General features: G+C 42.5%; 1 protein-coding gene across 1 annotated transcript; it reads right to left on the bottom strand.

Moving 5' to 3' along the window:
• Nucleotides 1–1,442: 1,442 nt before the first annotated feature.
• C3H1orf198 (chromosome 3 C1orf198 homolog) lies at nt 1,443–24,544 on the bottom strand. The gene is made up of 4 exons (XM_072856314.1): nt 24,105–24,544; nt 15,999–16,049; nt 5,852–6,403; nt 1,443–3,926 (listed from the first exon to the last, which is right to left on the bottom strand). The coding sequence occupies exons 1-4, from the start codon at nt 24,450–24,452 to the stop codon at nt 3,870–3,872; spliced, it is 1,008 nt and encodes a 335-aa protein (XP_072712415.1). The 5' UTR covers nt 24,453–24,544; the 3' UTR covers nt 1,443–3,869.
• Between the last annotated feature and the right edge of the window lie 345 nt (nt 24,545–24,889).

Below are 24,889 nucleotides of genomic sequence, written 5' to 3'. Positions count from 1 at the left end.
GAACATACTGACTCAAGTGGGTCACGGGCAAACTCGGACAGCAAAGCCCGGGGGCCTGTCTGTGAATAATGCCTACAAAGTCGGGTTTGTATCTCAGGGACGTGACTTGTGACCTCTTTGGGGGATGCTGTGGCTGAGCCATCAATAGGACTCTGCCTGCTGGGTGCTGCTCCAGCACCCACAGCCATGACCTCAAAGACAGCTCTGTGCTGTCTGAACCTCAGCAACCGTGACTGAAGTCACCAATAAATAAATTGATCACTATCCTTCCGCAGGCAGCTGCAGCGTGTTTTCTACTCTGCCTTTACAAGCCTTCACTCAGTCACGAAACCTGCTGACTCCACATGCCGAGACAGCATCCAGATGCTGTGGATTTGCCTTTATTAGAGAGGACTTTTAAAAGTTAAGACGGAGCTTAAACAAGACTGAAGCAAACTATGCGTAGGCCAGAGCCTAAATATAGCTGGAATACCACCCCTTAATCGGCTGTCAAGTCTCTCCAAACCAAATTCTTCTTCAAATGCCGTTTTAGTTGTTGGTAGAAATTCACCTCAAGTATAAACCAAATTGAGTTGTTTTTCAAAATAGATTTCTGGAAGAAGTGGATGTGGGCACGCAGAAGAAAACCTATCCTTGTAGCTGCACGTTTGATTCTCTTACACTTTGAGAACTTGCTGCATAAGACAAAAGGCAGAAAGAGACTACCCGCCGGCCTCTGCTAGCATCTTCCTTTTTGTGACATGCTTTTAAAACCCGTACGTAACCATCAACTGACAGGACAACTGCCTGAAAGTGTGTCATTGCCAGTTCTGGTCATTTGCATTACGTACAGTGAGCCTGCTGATGGGAAGCAGTGAATGAACTCCTTATTTTGCTTTGCGTGCGTGTGCGGCTTTTGCTTTACCTATTAAACTGTCTTTATCTCAACCCACGAGTTTTTGTGCTTTTACCCTTCTGATTCTCTCCCCCATCCTGCTTGGGGGAAGTGAGTGAGCGGCTGCATGGTGTTTAGTTGCCGGCTGGGGGTTAAACCACAACATACAGTTTTCAAATTGCTCCTGCAATATTGATCCAGATACTGCTTTGGATTACCTGAAGATATTGGGGGTGGTAGGGGGGAGGTGGTGGTGGTGTAGGTTTAAGTCTATTACAGTGAAGTACAAATAGATTTTAGTCTTTATAAAACATCCCAAATCTCATCCTGTCCCCAGCCATCAGATAAAATAATAAAGCAAAGATACTTCCCCAAACAGCCCCAATTAAAAGCTTGAAAAACAGCTGCAGTGTATTGATTTTTTTTTTTTCCCTGATCTGAAAAATTCAGTTTCTAAATTCTAGACCAGATCATTCTTGGCTGCCTCTCAGGCAGATTCAAGATGCACCAAACAACTCCAAGGGCAAAGTATAAAGGACAATACACAAAGCAGCAGAAAAGCCTTGAATGTTCTATTTAAAGTGACTTTATTAAAACATTGTTAATATAAAATGTGACCAAGTACAATTTTTTTTGTAAGAATGTTTAATAAAAACATATTAAAGAAAGAAGGAGCATCAACTCTTGTCAAAGCACAGGAAAAAACCTACCAGGACAAGTAAAAAGTTCTGCAGCATGTTCTACCAGCTGGTCCCAATGTGTATTAGGGTCAAGTTAGCCGATGGAAGAGACAGGCAGCCCAGGTTCTTCCCTAAGAAGCTTTAAGGTATTTAGCAGAGGTTTAAAATAACACTCCTCAACAGCAGGAGACTTTGCTTTCAGATCTCCCCATATCAAAGTAAGATTAGAATGCGCATCTTCACCTTGGATTTATAACTTTTCAGCAGCTGAATGTACAGAAAATTAGATTAAATGATAACTGTAAACCCCAGGGTTAACATTTGTCAGCTTTGAAAAGAAGGTGCAAGTCAATACTAATTATACACCTAAAGAACTTGTGCTGAAGTTGTTCCAAAATATATTAATGCTGGATGCTTGTAGCAAATGCTAAAAAAGGTCTGCTAAGAAAAAAACAGCAGTAAAGTCCAGGCTGGTAGAAACAAGAAGTATTATCTGAACTGCTGAATGCAGAGACAATATCCACGAATTACAGGAGTTTGTACATCTCAGGAAGCATGTAAAGAAGCTTTCTGAAGTCTATAAATAAGGCTAGGCAATGACTTATACTCTGTGGCAATCTTCCCCTTAAGCTAAGAAACCTTTTAAGAAAACACTAGAAAAAATGGAGGTTTTGGGCTTGGTGGTTCTATTTTTTCTTTTTTTGAGGGGGAGAAGGGGGGAAGGGGGTAGCTTACAGCATTTTCCTTGATCAACAAGTAAGTTTTAATGCTCTGTCAGCATCCTCTGCTTGTTCAGAGCAACGAGAACAGCAATTAGAGGCAAGGATTCTTCCAGGACATCTCAAACTCTTCCTGTAACAGGCAGAAGAAGATCCTGCAGCATCCAATTCTGCACATTTAACTGCCCCTGGAACTGAACCAAATGTAAAGTGGTAATCCATGAGAAGCCTAGCACAATTATGGTCTAGGAGATGGTGACCTTCTTATAGCCTTGGCTGGGGCCCATTAGAGCCCTGTGTTTTGCCTTCTACCCCAAACAGATGCTATGGGACTATTGCTGAGGTAAAGGGAAAGGTCAAACCTTTGGCATTGGAGCAGACCAGTCACCGGCTGTGCGTAGGGGAAATTAAGGCTTCAAGGTGAGGTAAACACAGTGAGAGTCAGTGTGTAAATCATGCTGCATTTCAGAGACGACAGATTCAAACGACAGCTAGTCTTGTTCTCTACATTTTAAACACCAAACAAAGATCATTCCAAAGCAGAACTGGAGGCAAGTCTGCTGAGGGCCACTTTGAGATGCCTCTCTGCACCTCGGGAACAAATGTAACCCAGATGTTGAACGCTGAAGAGAATGTACCCACAAGGAAGAAAAAGCACCAAAGTTGATGAGTCCTTGAGACGATAAGCTGCTTAAAAAACAAAGAAGCCTTATACTGCTATGACCTCCCATAAACATAGTGGTTTCCTGACGCAAAGGTAATCTACACTCTGGCAATTCCCGGTGCTGTACTTCCAGCACTACTATTATGAAGAGTTATGCTCTAGTAAGGAGGCAGTGAAATCATGAGGCTTGTGTTCCCTGAAGACAGTTTCTCCCATTCATTAGGTGTTGTCCCATTCCCCTCCACCCACCCCCAAGTCTTTAATCCAAAGACCAGAAATACCTATCATTTCCCCAGGTCATTTTTCTAACACTCTTATGTTATTTTAGCAGATTTGTAGGCTACAAACACAGTGCTTCTTTGGATCCATCATTTTGGCAATGCCTTTGGCCTCTTCAAAAGAAAAGTGTTTCAAATAAGTGGTACAAAAGTTACTTTCAAACTAAATGAAATATAGAAATCAATGCAATTCTTCTGTATGCTTATTTTTCATTGTGTTTTTGCTAGTTATCTGAAGTATGGAATTATTTGCTTATTTGGAACCATTGCATGTGCAATGCTATTTCTTACAAGCCATGCTAGCAAGGTTTCGATTGAAAACAGCAATCTGGTCCTGTAGGTTCCATTTCTAGGATATAGAGACTCTCATTTGTTTTTCTTTAACGTGTACGGTAACTTCTCCCATACTCTCAATACAGTAGCTACTAAAAATTTTAACAGATATTAAAAAAATATCTAAATTAAACCACACTTCTATCACTGTTTAAAAAACAAAAACGCATATGGTATTACAAAAGTTTATACAAAGGCAACATTTAAGAGTTTGAAAGTTACTTCTAGAAAAAGAGACACAAATGCTAGTAAATTAACATACAAGGAGAAAGATATTCCACTCCTTCCCCAAAATTGGTTTGATCTACTTGGAAGTATCTTTTACCAGTTGTCTAGAAAATCAAAGCCAGTCTTCAAGATAACATTGCTTGTACTAGTCTGCAAGGAAAAAAAAGAAATAAGATGTGGTTGTTAATTAGGTATTACAAACTCAGTACTTGACTGCCCAACTACAAAAGAAAGTTTAAAATGTTGTCTGTCAATATTTCAAGCTCTTCACCTTGCTCTAGGATACCTAAGAGCCTACATCAGAAAATGCTAGACATGGAAAAATACTCACAATGACCAAAAAGGCAATTCCAGATAAAAATACAATTCTTGTAGTGGTCTGCAGGCAAAATGGTTTTTTTTTCCCCATGGAAAAATTCATAAAGATCAGTTTTTAGATTAGAGTGGGAATTGCAGAGAACGAAACAAACACAGACTGTAAGCATCACTAATTCAATGGATTGCCTGTTGCAATGACAGCCAGTTGTTTCCAGAAAACTACAGAATTTAAACTTTGTTGACAAGTTATTTACTAGGCTATGAAGAACATGCTCACTCCTGCAGTACTGCACTTTTAGCCGTGACCTTTAAGGTGATTTTAGTGTTCAGTAAGACTATTCAAGGGACACAGCTGAGTCTCTGGATTCTCTTCCTTAGAGCATGGCTCTCTTCCCCAGCCCAGGGAAGATAATCCAGAAAAGAGGAAATGAGAAAATTCTACCATACTATCTTCTCTGCTACTCTGTTCATATTTTGATGTGGGAGGATTGTTTCTCCATAGAGAGAAAAATCAGGCTTTTCGAACTATTTCAGTTAGCTAGAAAACATTCACAAAGGAATTAAAACTGTTTAATTTGTTAAACAAACCATTAATTTGTAGGAAAACATGATAAAGCCTTTAACTAAAATTAGAGGACTACCATGGTCACAATTAGTAGCAAAACAGCTCAAGAAGCATTATGTCTTAGCTTCAGAAAAAAATAACTAAACATACGGCTCTAAATACTGAAGTGGCTTAAGTATTGTTCTCTCCTAAGTGCTGCCACTTACTTCTCTTGCAAGTATTTACCTCATCCTGCATCTTTCTGACCTTAAATCATCTTGTTCTGAATTTAAACAACCACTGTTGGGAAAATATGATAGAGAAAAAGCTATGTGGCATGCTTACAGCATACGGTAATATGTCAGGCTTATGCCAGAGTGATGCTACAGATTCCAAACAGAACTGCACAGCTCTGTTTGAAGAACCACTCCTCTCCTCTACTTCACAGCCTTCAGATCTCTTCCTTTTCTTTCCCTCACCATGTCATATCCTGTTGTTCCCTTTCTTTTCTCACAGATCTGCATCTGCTGTTCAAATAGCTTCAACTGGCTATTGAGCTGCTTAAGGTTATTTTTTGTTGTTGGGTTGTTTGGGTTTTTTTATTAAAAAAAAACATTGAGAAGGCTAATTCTGGAAGCTCATTCCATTTCCATTTTGGACTTTAAGAGAAAACACATTTGAAAGCAGCCCAGCTGCCTTGGACAAAGCACTGGGAAGTAGCTGTTGGGCTACCGCTTATACAGCTGAGAAACTAGTTCGCCATTCACCGCTATGCTGTGTGTACCAATAAAGTATCCTAGACTCTAGTTTATCTACTTTTCAAGTTAAAAACCTTCTTTTTTCCATTAAGTGTTTTGCTGTTTCAAGGAAGAAAAAACCTCTTTACTTGATATAGCAAGCTCTTTACCCCAAACTGTTAGGTAGCTTGCTGTCAGTTAGCCACTGGATGCCATGTCAGCGTTTCTGGTATTATATTTAAATGATACGTTTATCCTATGCACTTTACTACATTAAAAAATACTTGACTGAAACAAACAATAGCAGTTAACATGTTGGTTAAATAGACTTCTTTAAATCTGCAGGATAAAAAGCCAGCAAGCTTAGCTATGGCTTAATGCTTTATGGAGTCCCTAATCTTCCAGAGCAGCCTTGTCAGATTTTAATGTGCTATACAGTTTTTAAATCTAAGGACAGTGGATATAGCAGTCCTTACCTGTCCAGGCATTTGTGGATCTGTAAGTATAGTACCATCAGTATCTTCCTTGTTTGTCCTAGAAGACGCCAGGTCCTGTGGTGGGTCAGGAAGAAAGAAGTCATCTAGAGAACTAGCAGGGAGTTGAGTGGGTCGAGGTTTCTCCCATTCAGGAGAAACAGAAGGTAGGCTGGGGGCAACAGACTTCTCTGGTTTAGTTATGCTGGGCTTCTCAGCTTTTGCCACCTCCTTTGGAGTAGACTCTTGTCTGTAAAAAGACGGAAGGGGTTTTTCTCCTTTCTCCATGGACTTGATCTGGCTGGGGGTCAGGGACTGGAACTCAGACTTGTCTCCTTCGAACTTTGAGCGCTCTGCATTTATCTTCCAGAAAGACGACTCCTCTTCCTTTCTGGATGCTATCAACCCATCAGAGCCAGGGGTCTTATTGGCCTGAGAAGATTTAGGGACTTGGACACCAGGTGCTGCTTTAACGGGCTGCCTCTGTTCATTTTGCAACTGGGAACCACCTTGTTCTTGTATGGACAGAGATGCAACGCTGAACTCCATCTGACTCTGTTCAGGGTTAAAGAAAAACAGTATTTCAAAGCCTTTCACAAAGACACAGTTTTGAACTACAGATCTTGATGCATATAGGTAACACACAACTTTGCCCACAGCTAGGCAACTCCCAGACAGTAGATACCACAGCAAAGCTAACTTATTTTCTCCATAAATGTCTATCTTTGTAGCTACATAAAAATAATAATTTTTTAAAATCTGAACTGCAAGCAAACGTAAGAGTCCTAGACCTGCTGCAGAGGAGTCAGAGAAAGCAAGTGTATTCGAGTTACTCAGTGCCATCCAAGATAGCAGTGCATAGCATGCACAGTGCTAAAACATTAGAATAGCGGCACTAAAACATTAGAACAGTTGTGGATGCATTTTGAAAGCCATAGATGTTTTACAGGAAAATATAAAGCAAAGAAGCTTTACAGTGTAGTTTAAAAGGCAATCTTCCACTATGGTCTTTGAAATAGTTGGCAACATTTTACAACTCCATCTACTTCCAAGACAAAGGATTAGATGTAACGGGTATGCATAGATAAGTGGTTTTTACAATTCTAATGCCCCTCTGAAGGGAGAGAAACAACTCCAGCAGGACCAGTTCTTCACTTATTTCAGAGCCTTGTCTTGTTTTTACTTGCAGTGCAGATAGCTGTACGCATTTCTGAGAGGTAACACTGGGTCAAGGAAGCAAGTGACCACAGTTAAAGCATGATACAGATCTTGCAAAAGCCACCCAAAAGTGAGCAGTACTTCAAAATGTTCATTATACTTACCACCACTTCAGTAATCTTGATTGTCAACTAGCTGGACACTCTTTAGGCTAATAAAAGTTAAGCCTTATTTCACTCTGAGTAACATGTAAGCATTACTGTATTTAGGAGCACAGCACCATAGCAAGTACCAGAAAAGAACAACCTCATGTCTAGACTTTTGCTTGTAAAATGAAACAAACAATGAAAATAAATAAATAAATAAATAATTTTAAAATTGCATTTATGGTTAGAGCTACGCTGTTGTCATTATGGGCCTGATTAGTTTTGAAAAAACTCAGAGGACATTTCAAATACTAGCTTTTGCTACAAGCAGTTAATAGATACTTTTGAAGTTCATTACAGATTTGTGATGTTTTCCCCATTCTACTTCATTACCTGGCCTTTCCTGAATAAACCGCAATAGCATCTATGTGCCTGAGTCTAAAACAAGTCCTAGTTGCATATCATTTTCACTAGGAGTGTTTGATTTCGAGTCCTACGTTACTGCGCATGTTAAGTTCAAAGGGACTCTAGGTCTAGCAGGTCTCACAGGCCTGGTATTTAACGTTCAGAAACTTCTCATCAAAGTGCAAATGTTAACTCAGCAACTGATTATTTATAAAACATTTTTTTTTAAACAGTCAGCAGCTGACTACACATAATTTGATTCGTGGACTAACATCTGACCTTTCTAAAGAATTAGATACATTAGATATTTTTCCAAGGTTATAGGCAAGGAAGCACCAAGTTCCATGTTTTCATTAAGAATATACGGTGTTATCAAAAGATGCAGAACATAAACAAGCTGTAAGTAATTATAGCTCAGCTAGAATAAGGTGAGTGCAAGGATACATGCAACTCTTACCAAAGAGCTCAACACCCCACCCTGCCTGCAAAAAAATAAGAGGAAAAACCTTAGTGCTCAATTTTTTATTTTTTTTTTTAAACAAAAGTCATGACAAAGTTAAGAGCAGTAGATTTTTCCTTAGATGAATTCTGCATAAACAAACTATGGATGCAATGGTGATGAGGATTATTTACAGTGATTGCCATTCCCTATATTAAAATATAGGGATTTATTTCCCTAAGCTCATTTGGCAATACTACCGAATAGAGATTTACCGCCCTGAAGTTAAGATGCTTTAAGACTACAGAACTGATAAATCCCAGCTTAAAAAACCCACAACACAATATAAAATAGACCTGCACTTCCCCAATATCCAAGGGGGTGGGGGAATCCATCTCGGAAGACTTAAGTACCTTGTCTTGTAGGAATTAAAACAGTGCTACTTTCTATCCTTCAACAGTCTTCTTTCTTCCGAGTAGCCTGTCCTAGGGCTCACACTAGAGGTGACAGTGGCTAAAAGCCACCACAGCAGCAGTTAGTTTCAGTAAAATGATTCCTTCACCCCCCAGCCCAAGAGAGAGGGAAGGTCAGTGCCCAGAGGGCAGAGGGGCCATCACAGCCCCAGATCCACCAGAACAGTGGTGGAAACAAAATCCAGGAAAAACACTGATGGAAGGGAAGCACGGATCTGTCAGAACAAAAAATTAGGAAAACGAAACCCAACCAGATGGCTTCCCCTTTCAACAGCAGCAAGACAGACAAGCAAACGCAGGCCTCCTGGGAAGTTCTTATGCTGTAGAGCAAAAGCCACTACCAGTGGTCATGGTTTATGTTCTTTTGTATGGGTCCAATTATCAACTCAGAGGTCTGGTTTGGAAGCAGCAGACCACTTCTAGTGTAGAGAAGAGCGTGGCACTGCAGCACAAACTCAGACAGCTGTACCCTTTCCAACCTGCTTGCGGACGCATGTTCTGGAGAGGATGCTCTCTTTGTCTTTTTAGAACTGAGACCGTGGGGTGTACCTTTCCATTTCAGAAGACAGGACCACCCAACGTTTAAGATTGCATATTTGTGTCACGGTATGCTTTGGAGATCAAGCAGCTCATAACCTGACACGGAATAACCTGAATGAAAATACTTCTTCAGGAGTTTGCTTTCTCCCCCAAGGAAGGCAAAGAAGACAAGACTACCCCGGCAGGTTCTGAAAGCACTGCGTCTCAGCATGATGTAAATACAGCCCCAAGAGGTCAGATGTATAATTCTGCTTCTAGCATTTAGCTCGAGAAGCCAAGAACTTCTGTGGACCAGTCACAAATTATTCTATTTTCCTTGAAATACATAATGCTTCTGTTTGACTTTCAAGGTTACTTAAGCCATCTGAACTGCTAAGAAATGTAGCTGATGAAAGAAAATTAGTAATATGCAATAACTTTCAAGTCACAAAATTGGCAATAAAATACAATAAACGCCCTCCCTCCCTCAAAAAAACCCAACAGAGCAGCAGTATACGTAGGGAGATAATTTCACATAGAGATGGAGAAGACCCATGTGTGAAACACCCCATGCTGACATCTAAGTCATGAGTAGTACTGTACGTTCTAATGAGTCACTAGACACTAAAAATGTGAGTTTAATTAGCGTTCTGCTCTCAATTTCTTGCATCAGATTGCAAATTGCCAATTGATTGGGTCAGCAGGAGAGGGAAGGAAACGACATTTAAAAGACAGTTACCCCCAAAAAAATGTCCTTTTCCTTTAGGTTTGCCAGCCTTGAGAGTATCTTGATGCACATCTCTCCTGGCCCCAGTCAAACTTACGGGAGCAGCTAGTCCATAAAGGGCCGTACCGTGTGTTTGCTTTCCTCGGGCTGAGGCAGAGCTGCTGTGAGCTGCAGCTGCGCACTTGAGCATTTAGCAGCAGAACTGCACTTGTGGCACTCTACCAGCAGCCACCCTGGGGAAGCAAACACTGAACATTGCGGTAAGATTTGATGGTCAAAAGTGAATTGTCATTTAGGCACAGTTTGGGACTCTAGAGATGGGGTTTCAGTCCCCAGCTGGTTTCACAGATTTTGTATGACTTTGAATCAGCTGCAGTTTATGTACTTTAATTCCCCATCTAAGGAATAAAATAAAAATACTCTCTTTTTCCTACCATTTGTCCAAACTGTATTTCTGGGAACTGTTCAGCCCAGAAAGTCTGGACGGTTTACAGACAGGCTAGTACGGTCCCAACTGCAATTTCTAGAATCTATCAGAATTCAAATAAAAGTTATTAACAGCAGTAGTATTTTCAAGATATTGCAAGAGCAAGTCATTCTCAACACATTAAGAGAGAGAGGGGGACAGAGAGTGCGTGTGAAAGCACACACTAAGTAGTATTTTGAGGCAGAGCAAACCTGGAAGTCTGTGTTCTTTTCAGTCTTATCCCTCTGGTCCCAAACCACTGCAAGGGTTAAAATAAAGTATGCCTAGGTCTTGGATCATCTTTCTGTCTGATAAATGTAAGTAATATTAAAAATTGCAGGTTTTAGGAAGTTGTGTGTCCATCTTTCCTTAAAAAGACCATATTAAGGTCTTCAGGAATTTTATTTATTGGATTAAAAAATTTAGACCTAACTTCAGTCTCAAGGCAGGGGTAATCCACCAAATCGTGATACTGGCTGTATATACTCATGGGAAACAACGTATTCTAAAAGAGAGGCATCACACACTAAGAATGTAATGATTTAATAATACTGTATAAAATCAGGTCTCAGTTCATAAGTCTATATTAAAAACAAGATGACCACAAAGAACCCAGAAGCTTTTTTTTTTTTAAGCATCTTATTCACTCATCAGGAATGTGTAGTATTTTACTAAACAGTCAAGCAAACACAGCCAAAACAAATAGTTTTGCTTGGCAGCCTGCAAAGTCCAAATTGTTGAGACAAAGACTGCAGAAACACTGTCAAAAGCAACTTGTTTTAAGCACAGCCCGATATATGTAGAGGTAAGAAAGCCAAGTTTAAAATGATTTAGAAGATGATTTTGCTTTGCTGAATGGACAAAACCAAAATAAATACGGGACCCAAAGTAGTTGCAGTTTTTGCTTTATTTCCTGTGCACACCGTGGGTGTTTTCAGGATCTTTTCAGAGTCAGAAAGAAATCCTTAGGTCAGCAGAGATCAATTGCAAGGGCAAAAATAGAGCAAAGCACTCAAAAACAATCTAAGTAATTTTAGTCCATAACAGAAAGACAATACCAAAGATACATAGCATGAAGCTTCGGAGGAAATTTCAGGATCTGCTCTTTGGTGATGTGAACAACATTCTAGTCTGCCACTGTTACTGGTTAGCCTGAGTAAACTCATACTGACAGTATCTGGTATGTGTATGGTTTTATGCTCAAAAACAACTGTCTAAAGATTGATGCAGGTAATTGAATCCCTAGCCAAGAACATCTCGCCATGCAAATTAAAATAAACCTTGAACACAGCTACTATTATCACAAGTTGGGGTTTTTTTGCTCAAGAACTAATAGTCAACAGCAGTCTTACAGCACTGTGTTTTAAACATCTGTAGTCTAGATGAAAAAGGGAAGGGAAAACCCAAACCCTCAGGCATCACTCTTCTTTCTTTCCAAGGAAGCATTGCCATCTATGCCAGTTTGATAACAATAATCACACCAAAGTATAGTCTGTAGCAAACAATTCCAATATCAGGCTGCTAAGGAAGGAAGAAAAAAAAATTTCTTTTCTGACACTTTCTTCCTATTAAAAAAAAACCCAAACAACAAATAACACAAAAACAACTAGGACTTGTACAAAGAAGGATATTGAAGACTGTCATTTAGTCTTAGATAAAGGAAATAGTTTACAAACCACATTTTTTGTAAGTGCAACGTAATTTTTTTCTTTCTAAATCATCGCTGGGATTAGATCACTTAGGTAGCAATATAATTAGGGAATTCACATAGGGAGGCAGCAAGCAGATTATTGAAGGGACTGAAGCTTGACACTTTCTCTTTTTGCCTTTTTTTTGGTTTGTTTGTTTTTAAACACACCTTGAAGGTTTCTCTTTTCAACAAATCTCTGAGGGCCTGTTGAAAGTAGAAGAGAGCTGAAGGAGGAAAAAGCCAGGAGTTAAAAAGAAAAAAAGTACAAAAAGGACTCTCTAAAGCTACCTTCCCAACTATTCTACCTGTATCAAGACCAACAAATTTTTAGATGTGCGTGTGTCAATTTTAAGCATTTGGAATAAAACCTATTTTAGTTAATAGCATGAATTAGAAACAGATTCCAACTGATTCCCATGCTGCTCTGTGCATTCAATGTGTTAGCTGAGGTGGCAGACTGAAATTATAATTTTCTGCCCACTACTAAATTAATTTAAAAAAAAAAAAACAAAAACCACACCAAAACCAGAAAGTTCTGAATTCAGGAAGAGTTGCAGAGAAATTATATTTCCAAACCCAGGCATGATTCTCATTTTCCATTTATATCTTGGGGTCCATGCTGAGTTTCACTGAATTTTTACTTCAAACAAACCAAGAAACCTCAAAGGCTAAACTCAGCCAAAATGTCAGCTTTCATCTCACTTCAACCTGAAGCCATAAATAGAATGCCCTAAATTCATAAACCTGGCTTTAGCTCCAGTTAAAAATGTAACCCACATTTCAAGATGTGTTATGTTCATGAGGGCTCCACCCATGAACCAAATGACTCCCTCCAATTCAACCTCTAATTTTAAAATCTCAGCTTATTTGCAGTGCCATGAGAACTCATTGCTTCCCGAGTAGTTTTCCTTCTGAGAAGCGCTACAGTTTTCTACTAAAAATATTAGTATTTTAAATGCTATCTAACAGCTAACTCAGCAATTTACACTGTATTTCTGCTTTGTTTGCCTTGTTTGAAGGTTTAAAAATAAAGAGGTAAAACAAGAACTTTAAATACACATCAAACAGCTAAAAATGGTGGAGATATTCATGCAAGTGTTCGCTGTGATACAAACGACTTAAGCCATATCTCACATTTGTGTTTAAAAAGAGGACACAGAAAGTTTACTTTTGACAGAAGTGAAGTTATCAAGCCCTTCAACAATGTTCTGCCCAAAATGACAGCAATTTAGTAGACTGTTCTCTGGGTAACGTTGACAGCCACGGAATTAGGGAATCCATTGCACTAGCTACTGTGAGAAAAATCTGTCCGTACCTAATCAACTGGAATCACCATTGGCATCACTGTAACAGCTGAAAGAGGCTCCCACTTGCAGAAAACATGCCCTCCCCTCTTCTCTACTCTTCTCACTACCCTCTCAGTTTTCCTGAAGTTATTTACAGGAAAATACTGATCTTGCTGCTTTATTTCCTTAGTCTCAATGTTAAAAAAAAAGTCTATTGGTTTTACTGATTTACATCTCTACTCTCTCCTTCCCTGCAAAAGCAGAAAGTGAATACATTCCCTTCCTTGGGTAAGCCAGAGCACATTCATGCAAAGCTGCAAAAGAACGAAGGAATTTCATCATCACAGCAATAACATGCAAAAAACCAAACCAAACCAAAAACTCTGCATTAAAGGGAGATCAGGGAAAAGAATATTATGGAAAGAATAACCCATCATGGGGTAGAGCTCATGGATTGGAAAGAGCCTGACAGCCCGAAATAACAGTGGGAACAGATCTGGCTCACAAGACACCGAACGTGCATTACAACATGTCAACCTTATTAAACAGCTCATTCAGGTTTCTTCACTGTTTCCCCACGCTGGACCGATTGGGCAAGGACACTTTTTCCTCAGCTGGTACCTCATGGAGAAATTGCCTTTAAATACTATCTTATTAAAGTATGGGAAGGTTAAGGAAGAGATCAAAGAGTAAGCATGAAGCAAGATCTCCACCTTTAGAAATGGAAGACTCAGCAGTTGAAGGATTTGGCTGAAAGACTGACACAATATGAGGCACTGGGGAAAAAACAAAAGGAAGAACCCACACAAACCAACCAACCCACACCCCGTAAAGCCAGACAAAATGGATTCTCTAGAGTTTTGCTAAAGGAAAAAGTCATGCAACTTTTCAACCTACAGCTAAGGCACAGCTTTTATCTCTGGTCAGCAAGGAGGGGGGAGGGAAAGCGGGATGCACAGCTTGATTAGCTGAGACAATTACTTCTAAAGCAACCGCCTCCTCACCTCACTTTGCTTCAGCAGTCACACAAGCGTTCCCATATCATTCTGTGATCCTCCATTCATTACAGAAAAGCATGAAACTATCCATTGCGGTCCCTCATTTTGAGACACCAGGAGGATAGTAAAAATAATCTTAATCAGCAAGGGATAAACCACAGGCTGGGTTGAAAAACACTTCACTAGACACACAAGCATTTAAAAGAAAAGACAACTATCAATTAAAGAGAAAATCCATTTGAGTGCAGATGCATCTCATCATGGATCACTAGTCAGTGCATTACACGAAGCACTATCTCCAGGAAGTTCAAGTATTCAGAACTTACAAAATCCTACCAAGACAGAGCTTAGAAATACGGTTACAGCTGTCACGTTCCCAAAACTGAGTTTTAGGTTTTGCACCAAAAAGTAGGGGAGAGACAACACCACTGTCTCCAACATATGATTTATTTCACCTTATTATCAATGAGGTCCACACTCTTCTCACTACTTTTCTTTTCTTGACAGCTTCACCCAAGTACACCCATGTGTTAGTATTATACTAAAAGCCAGTGGCTGCTTCTTCTAAGGGTCCTGAAAGACAGGAGGGCTTGCCTGAGCTACCAGGCTTCCACTGCAAGAAATCCTCCACTGGCTCCTGAACCACCACAGCTTATAAGGGAGTTTTAAAGCAAGTGAAGACTGGCAATGGTTTCTCTTAAGCTGCAGCACTGTAGGCTGCAGGGACCCAGGAGTCACATCAAGTTATAGGTTAACCAGCATCTGCAAAGCACAGATGGGGTGCTAGCTACAGGCAGTGACCTTGAGCAGGGAAGGCTGGCAACAAGTCTAGGGTCAACCGGATTAATTTAGTATTCACTGGCATTTCCAAATAATTACTCTGCATTAGGCTACGATTATATTCATAAGCTCATACATGATTATCTACATAGTTCAAGGGCAAAAAATGGAAGAAACAGGGGAGAAGCAGCTTTCCCTGGAAGATAAAGCCAGAAAACACAAAGTCTGAAACGTGTGATTAAATTAACATGCCTACCATGCCCAGCTGAGAAAGGCAATGAGCTGTGTCGTTGCTCCCAGATTTTCTTCAGGAAGAAGAATTAAACTTGATTTCCCACCATAAATATGGCGCAACTGTATTTCCTCACACTGCAGGTTCAGAAAGATGGAGAACTCTGGCTCTGTATTAGCCTTATGAGAATCCCATCGTAAATAATGCTTTAACAAAATACCACAGGTAAAGCAAGAAAAAAAAACCCCAAACAAACCCAAAACCAAGCCACCACAGAAAAATACATTATGTTTTGAAAGAGCTGCTTTTTGGAGAGGAAATAACACAATGCTTCTAGCATAGCCCCAGGTTAACAAGTTTCATTACATTCTAGTACATAACAAAAAGATGAAGCATAAGACAGGCTTTATGAAAGAATCCAATGAAGTTACTAGATATCTGTACCTTTCTCACCCCATTTCCTAGCTACTTTACTCCTGACTTCAAAAGTGAAATGCGGTTATGTTTACACAATATCTGAGACACTGGTCTATGCTAAACATGGAAAGTTGTTTAAAAAGTTTACAATGAAAAATCAAATAATTTGTAATGAATCAGTTTTACACCTGCACTTGAAGCCAGAACATTAGTTCACGAAGTACATTTTGTGTTTCTGTTGATATAAATCGAAGCACACCAGTCCTGTTTCATTCACAGGACGGTCACTCTACACAGCTCTCAGAGCAAAGGTGACATTAGTCTATCAAGTCTCAAAATGAAGACAATATAAATGCACAAGGAGCAGTATAAAATGACAAACCAACCTTAAGAATAAAATTGCTGCATATTTACCTTCGTTTCCCAGGAGAACGGAGCCGAGTGTTCATCTTGCCAAGTTATGTCCTGAAATAAAATTCAAGAATGACTAAAAATCAGAAGAGCAGCTTTACCTGCTCAGGAGCATCATACAGATGACATTACATTGCACTGCTGGAAGCACAACAACCCCTACCACAGAACTTGCTAAAAAGCAAGAGCGCTACTTAAGAGAGGGCACTGATTACATTTTAAGACTGACTGAAAGCAAGTTCTCTGAGGGGAAGATTACCAATTAGTATACCAATTTAACCTACAAAATATATGAAGGTTTAACCTGGTCTAAACCTCTTCAAACGGTTTCTCTACAAATAGCTTTAAAATGTATTATATTTCCAGTTTTCTACTAGGCATTTTCTTTGGTAGCCACTAGCAATGCACAGGGACAGAAATAACAAGAGGAGCAGGGAAATAAAGTCCCATTTCCTCCCCTCCGCAGACCGAAGAGCATGTGTGCAACCAGGCAGTCACGTGGCAGCGAAACAGCTGCGCGTCCATCAGGCCAAGCCACAGCTGGATCCAGCCCTGACAAGACACATCATTATGCCACTTCAACGACGATCAAGTCTGAAACAAGTATTCAGTGCTGTTGAAAGAACCACACGATGTTCAGAGTAAAATCCCAATTTGAAATAACTTATTTTAAGAAGCTATTTTCCTGAAAATAGTCCCGATTTGAGAAATTTAAATATTCTCTTCATACACAGCATGCCTTCCAGAAATACATGTGACCCACATCGAAAAAAGAAGGGGTGAAAAATAAATAAGTAAGCAATTGTTGTTCACATTTGCTCAAGACTTGCCACAAAATGATCACACTTCTATTCCTAGTTGTGGATGAGACTCCTTTGTACATCGGTTTTCACGCTGGCAGAGGTAATGAGTTGCACCCTCCATACCGAGTATACCAGTGCTTGGCCACCCCAGTACATCGGGGGAGGAACAGGAGTCGGAACAGTGGATGGAAGGAGAAAGGCCAGGAGTAACTGTGCACAGGGAAGGAGAGGACAGGACAAGACCTGGAGTGCTTGTTTCACACTCCTGCTGTTCAAAGAATAACAGAACTAGACCATGTTTTAAGCTACCGCAGGAACCCCACATCTTACCATGACTGCCCTTTTCTTCTTATTTCTGACCTCTGCCTTTACAGAAATACATTTCTCAGACATCTGATAGCATTCTCCTGATCTGCCTGCTCTTATTTCACCCTAGGTAGACTTTGCTGGTCAAGGGCTATGAAATCACAATTAGAAGTGTCTGAAACCATCTCCTAAACATGAAAACATGTTATTCTCCAACTATTACTCATCTGTGAAACACAGGGTTTCTAGCTGCAAAGTAGTTGTGGTATACATGAGGGTGCTCCCATGCTCTTAAAAAGAACTGGGTTGACAGAGACCATCTAAAAGGAAAGGCTCTGTTGGATCACACATTCTGGCCAAAAAAGGAAATCTGGTACAGGGAATTCTTGCCAAGAACACAAGTTTAATACCAGGTTCTCTCATTCCAGGAAATGGATACTCATATTTATAAACATTTAAGGGAAACAAAGGGAGTAAAAGCCTGCTTTTCAGTATCTGTTCTAACTTCTATCAGTATTTGCACTGTGGAGTGCTGCTGACCACGTGGGAATGCGACACTGCTTAGGTGGGATGCAGCAGGTGAGTGACAAATTATTTCAAAATCATTTTAGGACCGTATCCTTTGCCTCTGAAACTGGTGGAGTTGGCACTTCATTTCTGAAGCACACGACAGGAATCGTGGTCCAGGAGGGAAAAGAGACGGGAGAGCCCAGCCACTGGACGGAGTCTCGCACACAAGGTAGGACCATAGCGGTGAAGGTAAAGGTACTCAACCACAGCAGTAAAGGACAGAAATGAAGCCCAGCAGGGTTGACACTCCTACATGCTGTCACAGCACCTTAAAGCTCCAGACATGCAGGCATAGCTGTCAGTGGGTTTCACTTAAGGAGTTTAAAGGAAGCTCTGACTTCTTGCCATTTACAGGATGTGCAAACCAGCCGTGGACCAGTTTTAAATTTGGGAGTGAGCCAAGACCATCCTTGTCCTGGCTCTGAGACAGCCAGTTCTTTATTTTCCTGTATTTGAGGCAAATGCAGACAGCACTGGGAGGGACACCTCTTCACCCAATTCTTCACCCAATGCTCCCTGCGCATCCTCAAGTCAGCAATGACACCCCTGCTGCGAGCGAGCCCTGCTGACAAAAGGCTGCCTGCAGAGGGACAGAAAAGCAGCACGGGGAAGGCAGAGTGAAGGTATGAGGTTGTCGTGCACAAGGATATGTCATTCGCTGCAAGACAGAGCAAGTCAGCTTTCCACTTCATAGAATATGATGTCTTCTCAACCGCCATTGCACTTGTTGGCACCTCAACTTGTAACCTCAACCTCCAGCTTAGGCAGACAAAAAGCTCCTGAAACAAATTAACAGTATTTTGGTATGGGTTGTTAAAAAGTTCTTGTCAGAGACAAAAATCTAAGATTTTCATAGATTTTTTCAAAAGATGGATGTAGTAGACACTTGTCAGGCAGGAGCAGTTCCCTGAAAGAAAAGGACCATAGATTTTTCTTCTTAAAAGGATGGCTCATTGTATCTCAGGCTGCACAGCTCAGCACACCTCAGAGCCAATAAGTCTGATGAGCTTTGCCCACATTCAAGAGATCTTCCATGTGATCTAGCAAAGGATAAAATAGGATGAGACATGGTTTGAGGATACAAAGCTTCAAGGAGTTGATGTCTGTGGTTATTTGAAGTGCACTTGAAGCTAGGATGAAGGAGACAGTTGGCAGGTTCCATCCATTGTCAGGGAGGGGAAGGAAGTTTGTGGCCTCCACCTCTTGTGCCCTCCCACAGAGGACATGCAGAGGATCAAGTGAGAAGCAGGAGAACAACATAGTTCAGCAGTTTTCTGTCTGATGCGCCTGATTCATGTTCATCACCAACAAAATCTGAGAAATAACTTTGCTTTCTGTAGAACAAACAAGTTCTCACACGCTTGAAGAAAATGGGAGCAAAAGCATCAACTATTTCAATATTCATAAAAGTAAATTACGAGTGGAAATTCTAGAGAAAAAAGCTTCAAGGCTATTTATCATCAACACACATTAGAAGAGATCCATATCTGACCAGCTTTTGTTTTCAGCACACAACAAAGCCTTCTTCCAGAAAGAAGGCAAATAAATAAACTTTTGTTCACCAGCATTAAAGAACCTATTTGTAAGAAATGGGGCCTCATGCAACATATTTCATAGCTAAAAAAAGAAAAAAGAAAAGAGAGAGAGAAAGAGAGGCAAAAATCCGGTCATACACTTGACTTCAACCACCAGCTGCAGAGTATAAAAAAAAGAATCACAAACTACGTTTGCTGTGTGTAGGCAGCTTGTTGCAAAACAGCATCTGAATTTCAAAATGGAAGACACTGGTAGAAACATGCCAGCATACTGACACAAGCATTGCTCAGAGCAGCTGACAGTAACCAGGCAGTCACAAACCCACCAACGAATGCATCTCAGAAGCGTTATCAGAACAGGACTTGCTGGTTATTGGGGTTTAACTGCACTCAAAAGCTGCCCTGCATTTTTCGTTTTTTACAAAGCACAAATCCGTAACAGACCCAACACAAAAGTTATTGCTATACTGAATATTTGTTGCTTTAAAGCATTTTTAAGTAGGAGATAAAAGTTGGTGCCAAAGTTCTTAAGGCTAAGCAAAACAAATACCGTATCTGCCTTCAGGTAGATAAGTCAAGCTTCCCTATTAAAAGATGATGAATGAAGCTAACCAAACTCTCTTACCCATCTTTCCTCCACATAAAATGTTTACCACTTCCTAAAGCACATGGCATTTTCTTCAATGAAAAGTTCAGTTATTTCAGGTCCAATTCTTTGAGCTGCCGAGTAGTGCTCAAATACTCAATATCACTTTAAAAAAAAAGAACTAAAAAAAAAAAATCAGACCTTAAATCCATGTGTATGTCACACACTTGTGGATAAAGAGGGACAATATTAAGAGAAGAGTTAGAACTTGTTGCAAATTGAATATCTAAACTGTCTTCCACTGAACTAAATAGGAAGGATCCACTGGCATCAACTAACATCAAATCAGATGCTTAACACAAGCTGACCACTACAGTGGTCAAAGAGTGGTAGCCTCTCACACACTGCTGTTTTTCCACCTATTCCCCTCATGATGGCTCATAATATATGGTGTATTTCGAAACCAGCCCATTTATATTACATTTATACTCAATCCCGGATTATATTTCCAGATTTTCCTCTGTTCAGTTAACCTTATATCCTACCACTACAAGCATTAGACATAAATGGAGAAATGCCAGCAATTGGAGGCTTGTTGGGAAAGAGGAAGCTCTGCTTAAACGTTGCAGCCTCCAAAAGCCCTCAGCCAGAAGGCCTGGGCTATCTAGACACAGAAAGTGATGGTGAAGCAACAAACAGTCTCCTGGTGCTGGGCCCATATGCAATAATAGCAAGTCTATCTTCAGCAAACAGGACAAAACTTCTTTCTTGGGGGTGTTAAATGACCCTATTAGCCTGGAAGAGATGAAAAATATATGCATGACCTAGACCACACGACTCCAGAAAACAGAAGACAGAGAGGCAAGAGATGCTGGGTTTCACTCGGAGGAGGTGTTGGAAAACACCAAGGCCTGGAAGCCCATCAGGATTATTGAGCTGGTGTATTCTGGGGTCTGTTTCAACTAGGAAGTCTTAACTTGACACCGTGAGGCTGATGGTGGCCACATAATGGCTGGTGTTAGCAGTTGCATGCATCCTCACCATGACAGCGTGGTGCACACAGGTAGATGCCAAGTGAACTGGGTGCCACCCAACCCAACTCTGTGCTTGAGAGAGAAACGCTGTTTGGGGAATCAGGGAGCCCAATTCCTGTACTTCCACTTCTTTCATCAAGCTTTTTGAGACTTTTTAAAATACCTTCGGTTCTTTGACAGGAAGATGAGAGATTAAAAAAGCAGCTCTGGTGTCCTGGCACTGATCCTCTTTAGGAACTGCGTTCACAGTGCATGTACAGCTTCAGTTATTAACTCCATGACTGGCAATGCCGCAATGGGGATAAGATAATGGAAGAGAAGGAGCAGCAGCACTCAGCTGACTCTAGGCTTTTGCTAAGAGTCACACATGGTGCTGCAGTGCTCTAGCACTACGGAATGACTGGATCATGGCTACAGGATGCCACAGTCCTGTTACTGCACATCTATTTTCTGTCGCAGCCTTCCCACACAGCCAGCATACTGAAAGGTGTTTTGAAAATGTAAGAGATGCTTCTACTTTGAGAACTTACAGTCCTGGGCTACAAGTTCAGGAGATGAGTTTGGTGTTAGAAAAGATACATGGGAAATGGTGGGGCGAGAAAGAAGGAACCAATTGTCCAGAGATACAAGACCACTATATATATCTGCTGGACCACCTTATCAAAGTGGTCACATGCATGAAAATGAGACTGAAATGGTGAGAGTCCTGGATGGGTAAATCAGTATCTTCAGCATTCATGCTTGTTTTGCTTTCTCCGAAGTCCTCCGAAGAACAGGAGGTGAAAGAGATCAACTTTCCATGCTTAGGCAAGCACAGGTAGATCACTACAGATTTCAACATCAGTTAACAGGGAAGATGAGCTGTGGCTGGAAACATGAAGCTTGTGGAGCAGGTGTCAGCAAGAACATCATCAGACTAAAACACTCACATTGAAAGCGCTGCAACATCAACAAGTGATTCTGAGGTATGCAGACTACTCTCAGTTTCCTTGCCCCAGTTTCTCATACACCATGAGACAGGGACAGCAGCCAGGACCAATCTAATTGCCCTGAGCGAGGGCTCGGTGACCATGCTATGTGCAGCAGTTACGTCTTACAAAGACAGCAGTAGTACAGCTCAGTGAGCTGTCGGACCAAAAGACAGCAAGATAATAAAGCTCTGTAGGCAAAGCATTTGCAAGCCTGGAAAGTTGAACCAAAACGGCAAGAGACCAGCCACAGTGGCTCTGCAACAGCAGGACAAGGAAGAACCATTAGTGAACCAGGGCAAATGTCCAAGAATCAGGTCGAATGCCAGCAAGGGAGCGGGGGGGGAGGAAGCTATCAGATGAGGAGCCAGGAAAGGCTCCAAGGCTCAATAGTGCAGTTGGAAGAACTAAAATGGAAATGAAGGATGCCAAAACGAGTGGAATCCCTTTTCTTCAGAAATACAACTCATTAACTTCAGCTTGGAAGTCAAGGCAGAAGTCAGTTGAGGCAGATGCTTCTAAAATTAAACAGTTTGCATCAAGTATTTTGATGAACCATGCTTTCTTTGGTTAATGGCTACGCGAACGCTAACAACAACATTATTTGTATCATAGCTGTATTTCAGGGGAAGACGGGAAAGAGAACACCTTGCCAAATTTCAGATGGACTCTCTAGCTGTTTTGTCAAGCAAGAAATTATTATTTCCATACAGTGCAGCACAACAACCTACAACATGCTTGCTTTCCTTCTGGATCCACATAATTCAAAGCAGAAAGCACAGGAGAGCTGTCTGAGACTGGGAAAGCTGAACATTTACTTTCCACAGTCATTAACCTAAATCCTTTCGCAACTAACTTCAGGTTTAGGTTTCCTTTCAAAGGCTGCCTGCGCAACCAAAGTTGCTGTCTTGCATCCTTCTATACCTCTTTTTTTACCAGGAGTTATAGTCTATTACCAGCAAATATTTACCCAGAATTTCTGGTATCACAGACGAAACAGAACTGAGCTTGACCATACCTTCTCTAACTCTAGATACGATGTGTGCACAGTACATCGTCACACCTTCCTCACAGGTGAAACACAGGCAGCAGTCTTCTAGCACAAAGATGCTATGATGCCGAGTATCTATGTACTTCAAAACGCTTCTTACAAATCCCATTGCAAGGGATATTGGTGAGGAGGCTAAAAGCAGCACTGTTCTCTTTAAATTGGACTGATGATTACAAACGCAGAAGCAGGTTATTTTTTTCTGGTAGAAGCCACGTAAGTTAATTAACAATAGGTCACTTAAAGATATTATATGAACATATTGAAAGATATTGGCTCTGTAATCATACCAAGATGTAAAAGAAAACAAAACAAAGGAAATCTCATATGCAGAATAAGAGAGATATAGTATCTGGAGAACACCGCCAGGTCTTTGCAAGCACTGTCAGACCTTGCTCTTCAAGGGATCACACTTGATAACATGACCCACTGCTCCGGACCAGGTACCCTTATACCTATGGATTTCTAGGAGGGCTGCCACGCTTCGCCATTAGATAGATGGCTCTCAGAAGCTTCAAAATGCATACTTTTTGCCATCTGTCTTTCCGCACCCTTGTTTTTCCTGGCATGTGACATGGAACAGGCTGCATTTTTTTAAGGTGTCAAAAATACCGAGAGCTGGAATGTTTTCAGTGTTGTATTTTTAACTGTGTCTAAAATTAGAAACAAAAAGAGGAGATGTAATGCAGAGTAAACACTCCCTACAGCCGATTTTCAGCAAGGGACCATTTCCAGAGCTAGCCACGGCCATGCCCCGCTTTCGGGGAGAGCCGGTACCGGCCTCTTCTCTAAGTCCCCGTTTTGCAACACCCACTTCGGAGTTACTTCTGCTCATCGCGGACAAACTCCGACTCGGTGCCTTTCCTGCTTGTACGGTCGGACCAAGTCCCCTCGCCGCCAGCGTAACATCCCGCCCCGCTGCAGTCACGGGAGGGGGGAAGACAGACATCTCATCACCAGGGCAACTCCCCCCGCTGCCAACGCCTAGAAACGCCCGCTCCGCTCCGCTCCACTGCCGAGCGCCGGCTCGCCGGCGGCAGGCGCGGGCAGCGGCGGCCGTGAGGCCGGGGGGAGGCTACGGCCGCCCGCCCGTGCGGCGGCGCCGGCGCTGGGCAGCGGTCCTCGCCCCCACCCCGCCACGGCGGGCCCCGCTCGGGCAGCCCAGCCGCCGCGCCCAGGCAGCGCCGACGGCCCCCGCCCGGGCGCTGAGGCGAGCGGGGCGGGCCCCGCCGCGCCCCCTTCCCCCGGCCCGCCGGTACCTCGTCGCCGAAGTGCACCACCTTCTGGCCCGTGTTGAGGCGGAGGCTGGGGTAGGAGGCGGGCGGCGCGGCGGGCCGGGCGGCGCCGCGGTGCGCGGCGTAGCGGGCCTGGACGTGCGGCTCCACCAGGCACTTGTCGATGATCTCGTCCTGCTGGCGGGGCGGCAGCCGCTCCCACTCGGGCCCGTAGCGCTCGCGGATCCGCTCCTTCTCCGCCATGATCTTGCGCGCCATGGGGCTCAGCGAGGAGAAGTAGCTGAACCGCTTGCGCTCCCGCTCGTCCAGCGGCCGGTTGCCGTTCATCACCGCCGTGCGGGAGGCGGCGATCGCCGCCGCCATGGAGGCCATGGCCACCCCGCCGCCGCCAGCGCCGCACGCACCGAGCCGGGCGCACTCGCACGGCGGGAATGGGAATGGTAATGGGAACCGCCTCCTCCACCGCCCTCCTCCTCCTCCTCCTCCTCCCTTCCCTGCTCCGCTCCCCTTCTGCAAACACCGCCTCCCCTCGCTCCCTATAAAGGCCGGCCGCCGCCCCGCACATCCCGCCTCCCGCACGCCCAGCGCCCACGGCAGCTCCAGACGGCCTCCCCCGCGGCGCCGGCCGCCCGGCGCTCTCGGGAGGGGGCAGGCGGCCTTTCTCCCTCTGCCTCGCAGCTGGCGAGGGAGGGAGGCCGCCTCCCGAGCTTGCTTCGGTCCCGTTACCGTCGATAGCGTGGGGCTGACCGGGTCGGAGCCGAGTCCCAGGCTGCGGCCACGGCCACAGCCACGGCCATGCCCTCCCGGGC

The sequence above is a fragment of the Ciconia boyciana genome, chromosome 3, assembly GCF_034638445.1.
Source record: "Ciconia boyciana chromosome 3, ASM3463844v1, whole genome shotgun sequence".
In the NCBI taxonomy this organism is placed as follows: domain Eukaryota; kingdom Metazoa; phylum Chordata; class Aves; order Ciconiiformes; family Ciconiidae; genus Ciconia; species Ciconia boyciana.
This window is presented reverse-complemented; position numbering and strand designations above follow the sequence as displayed.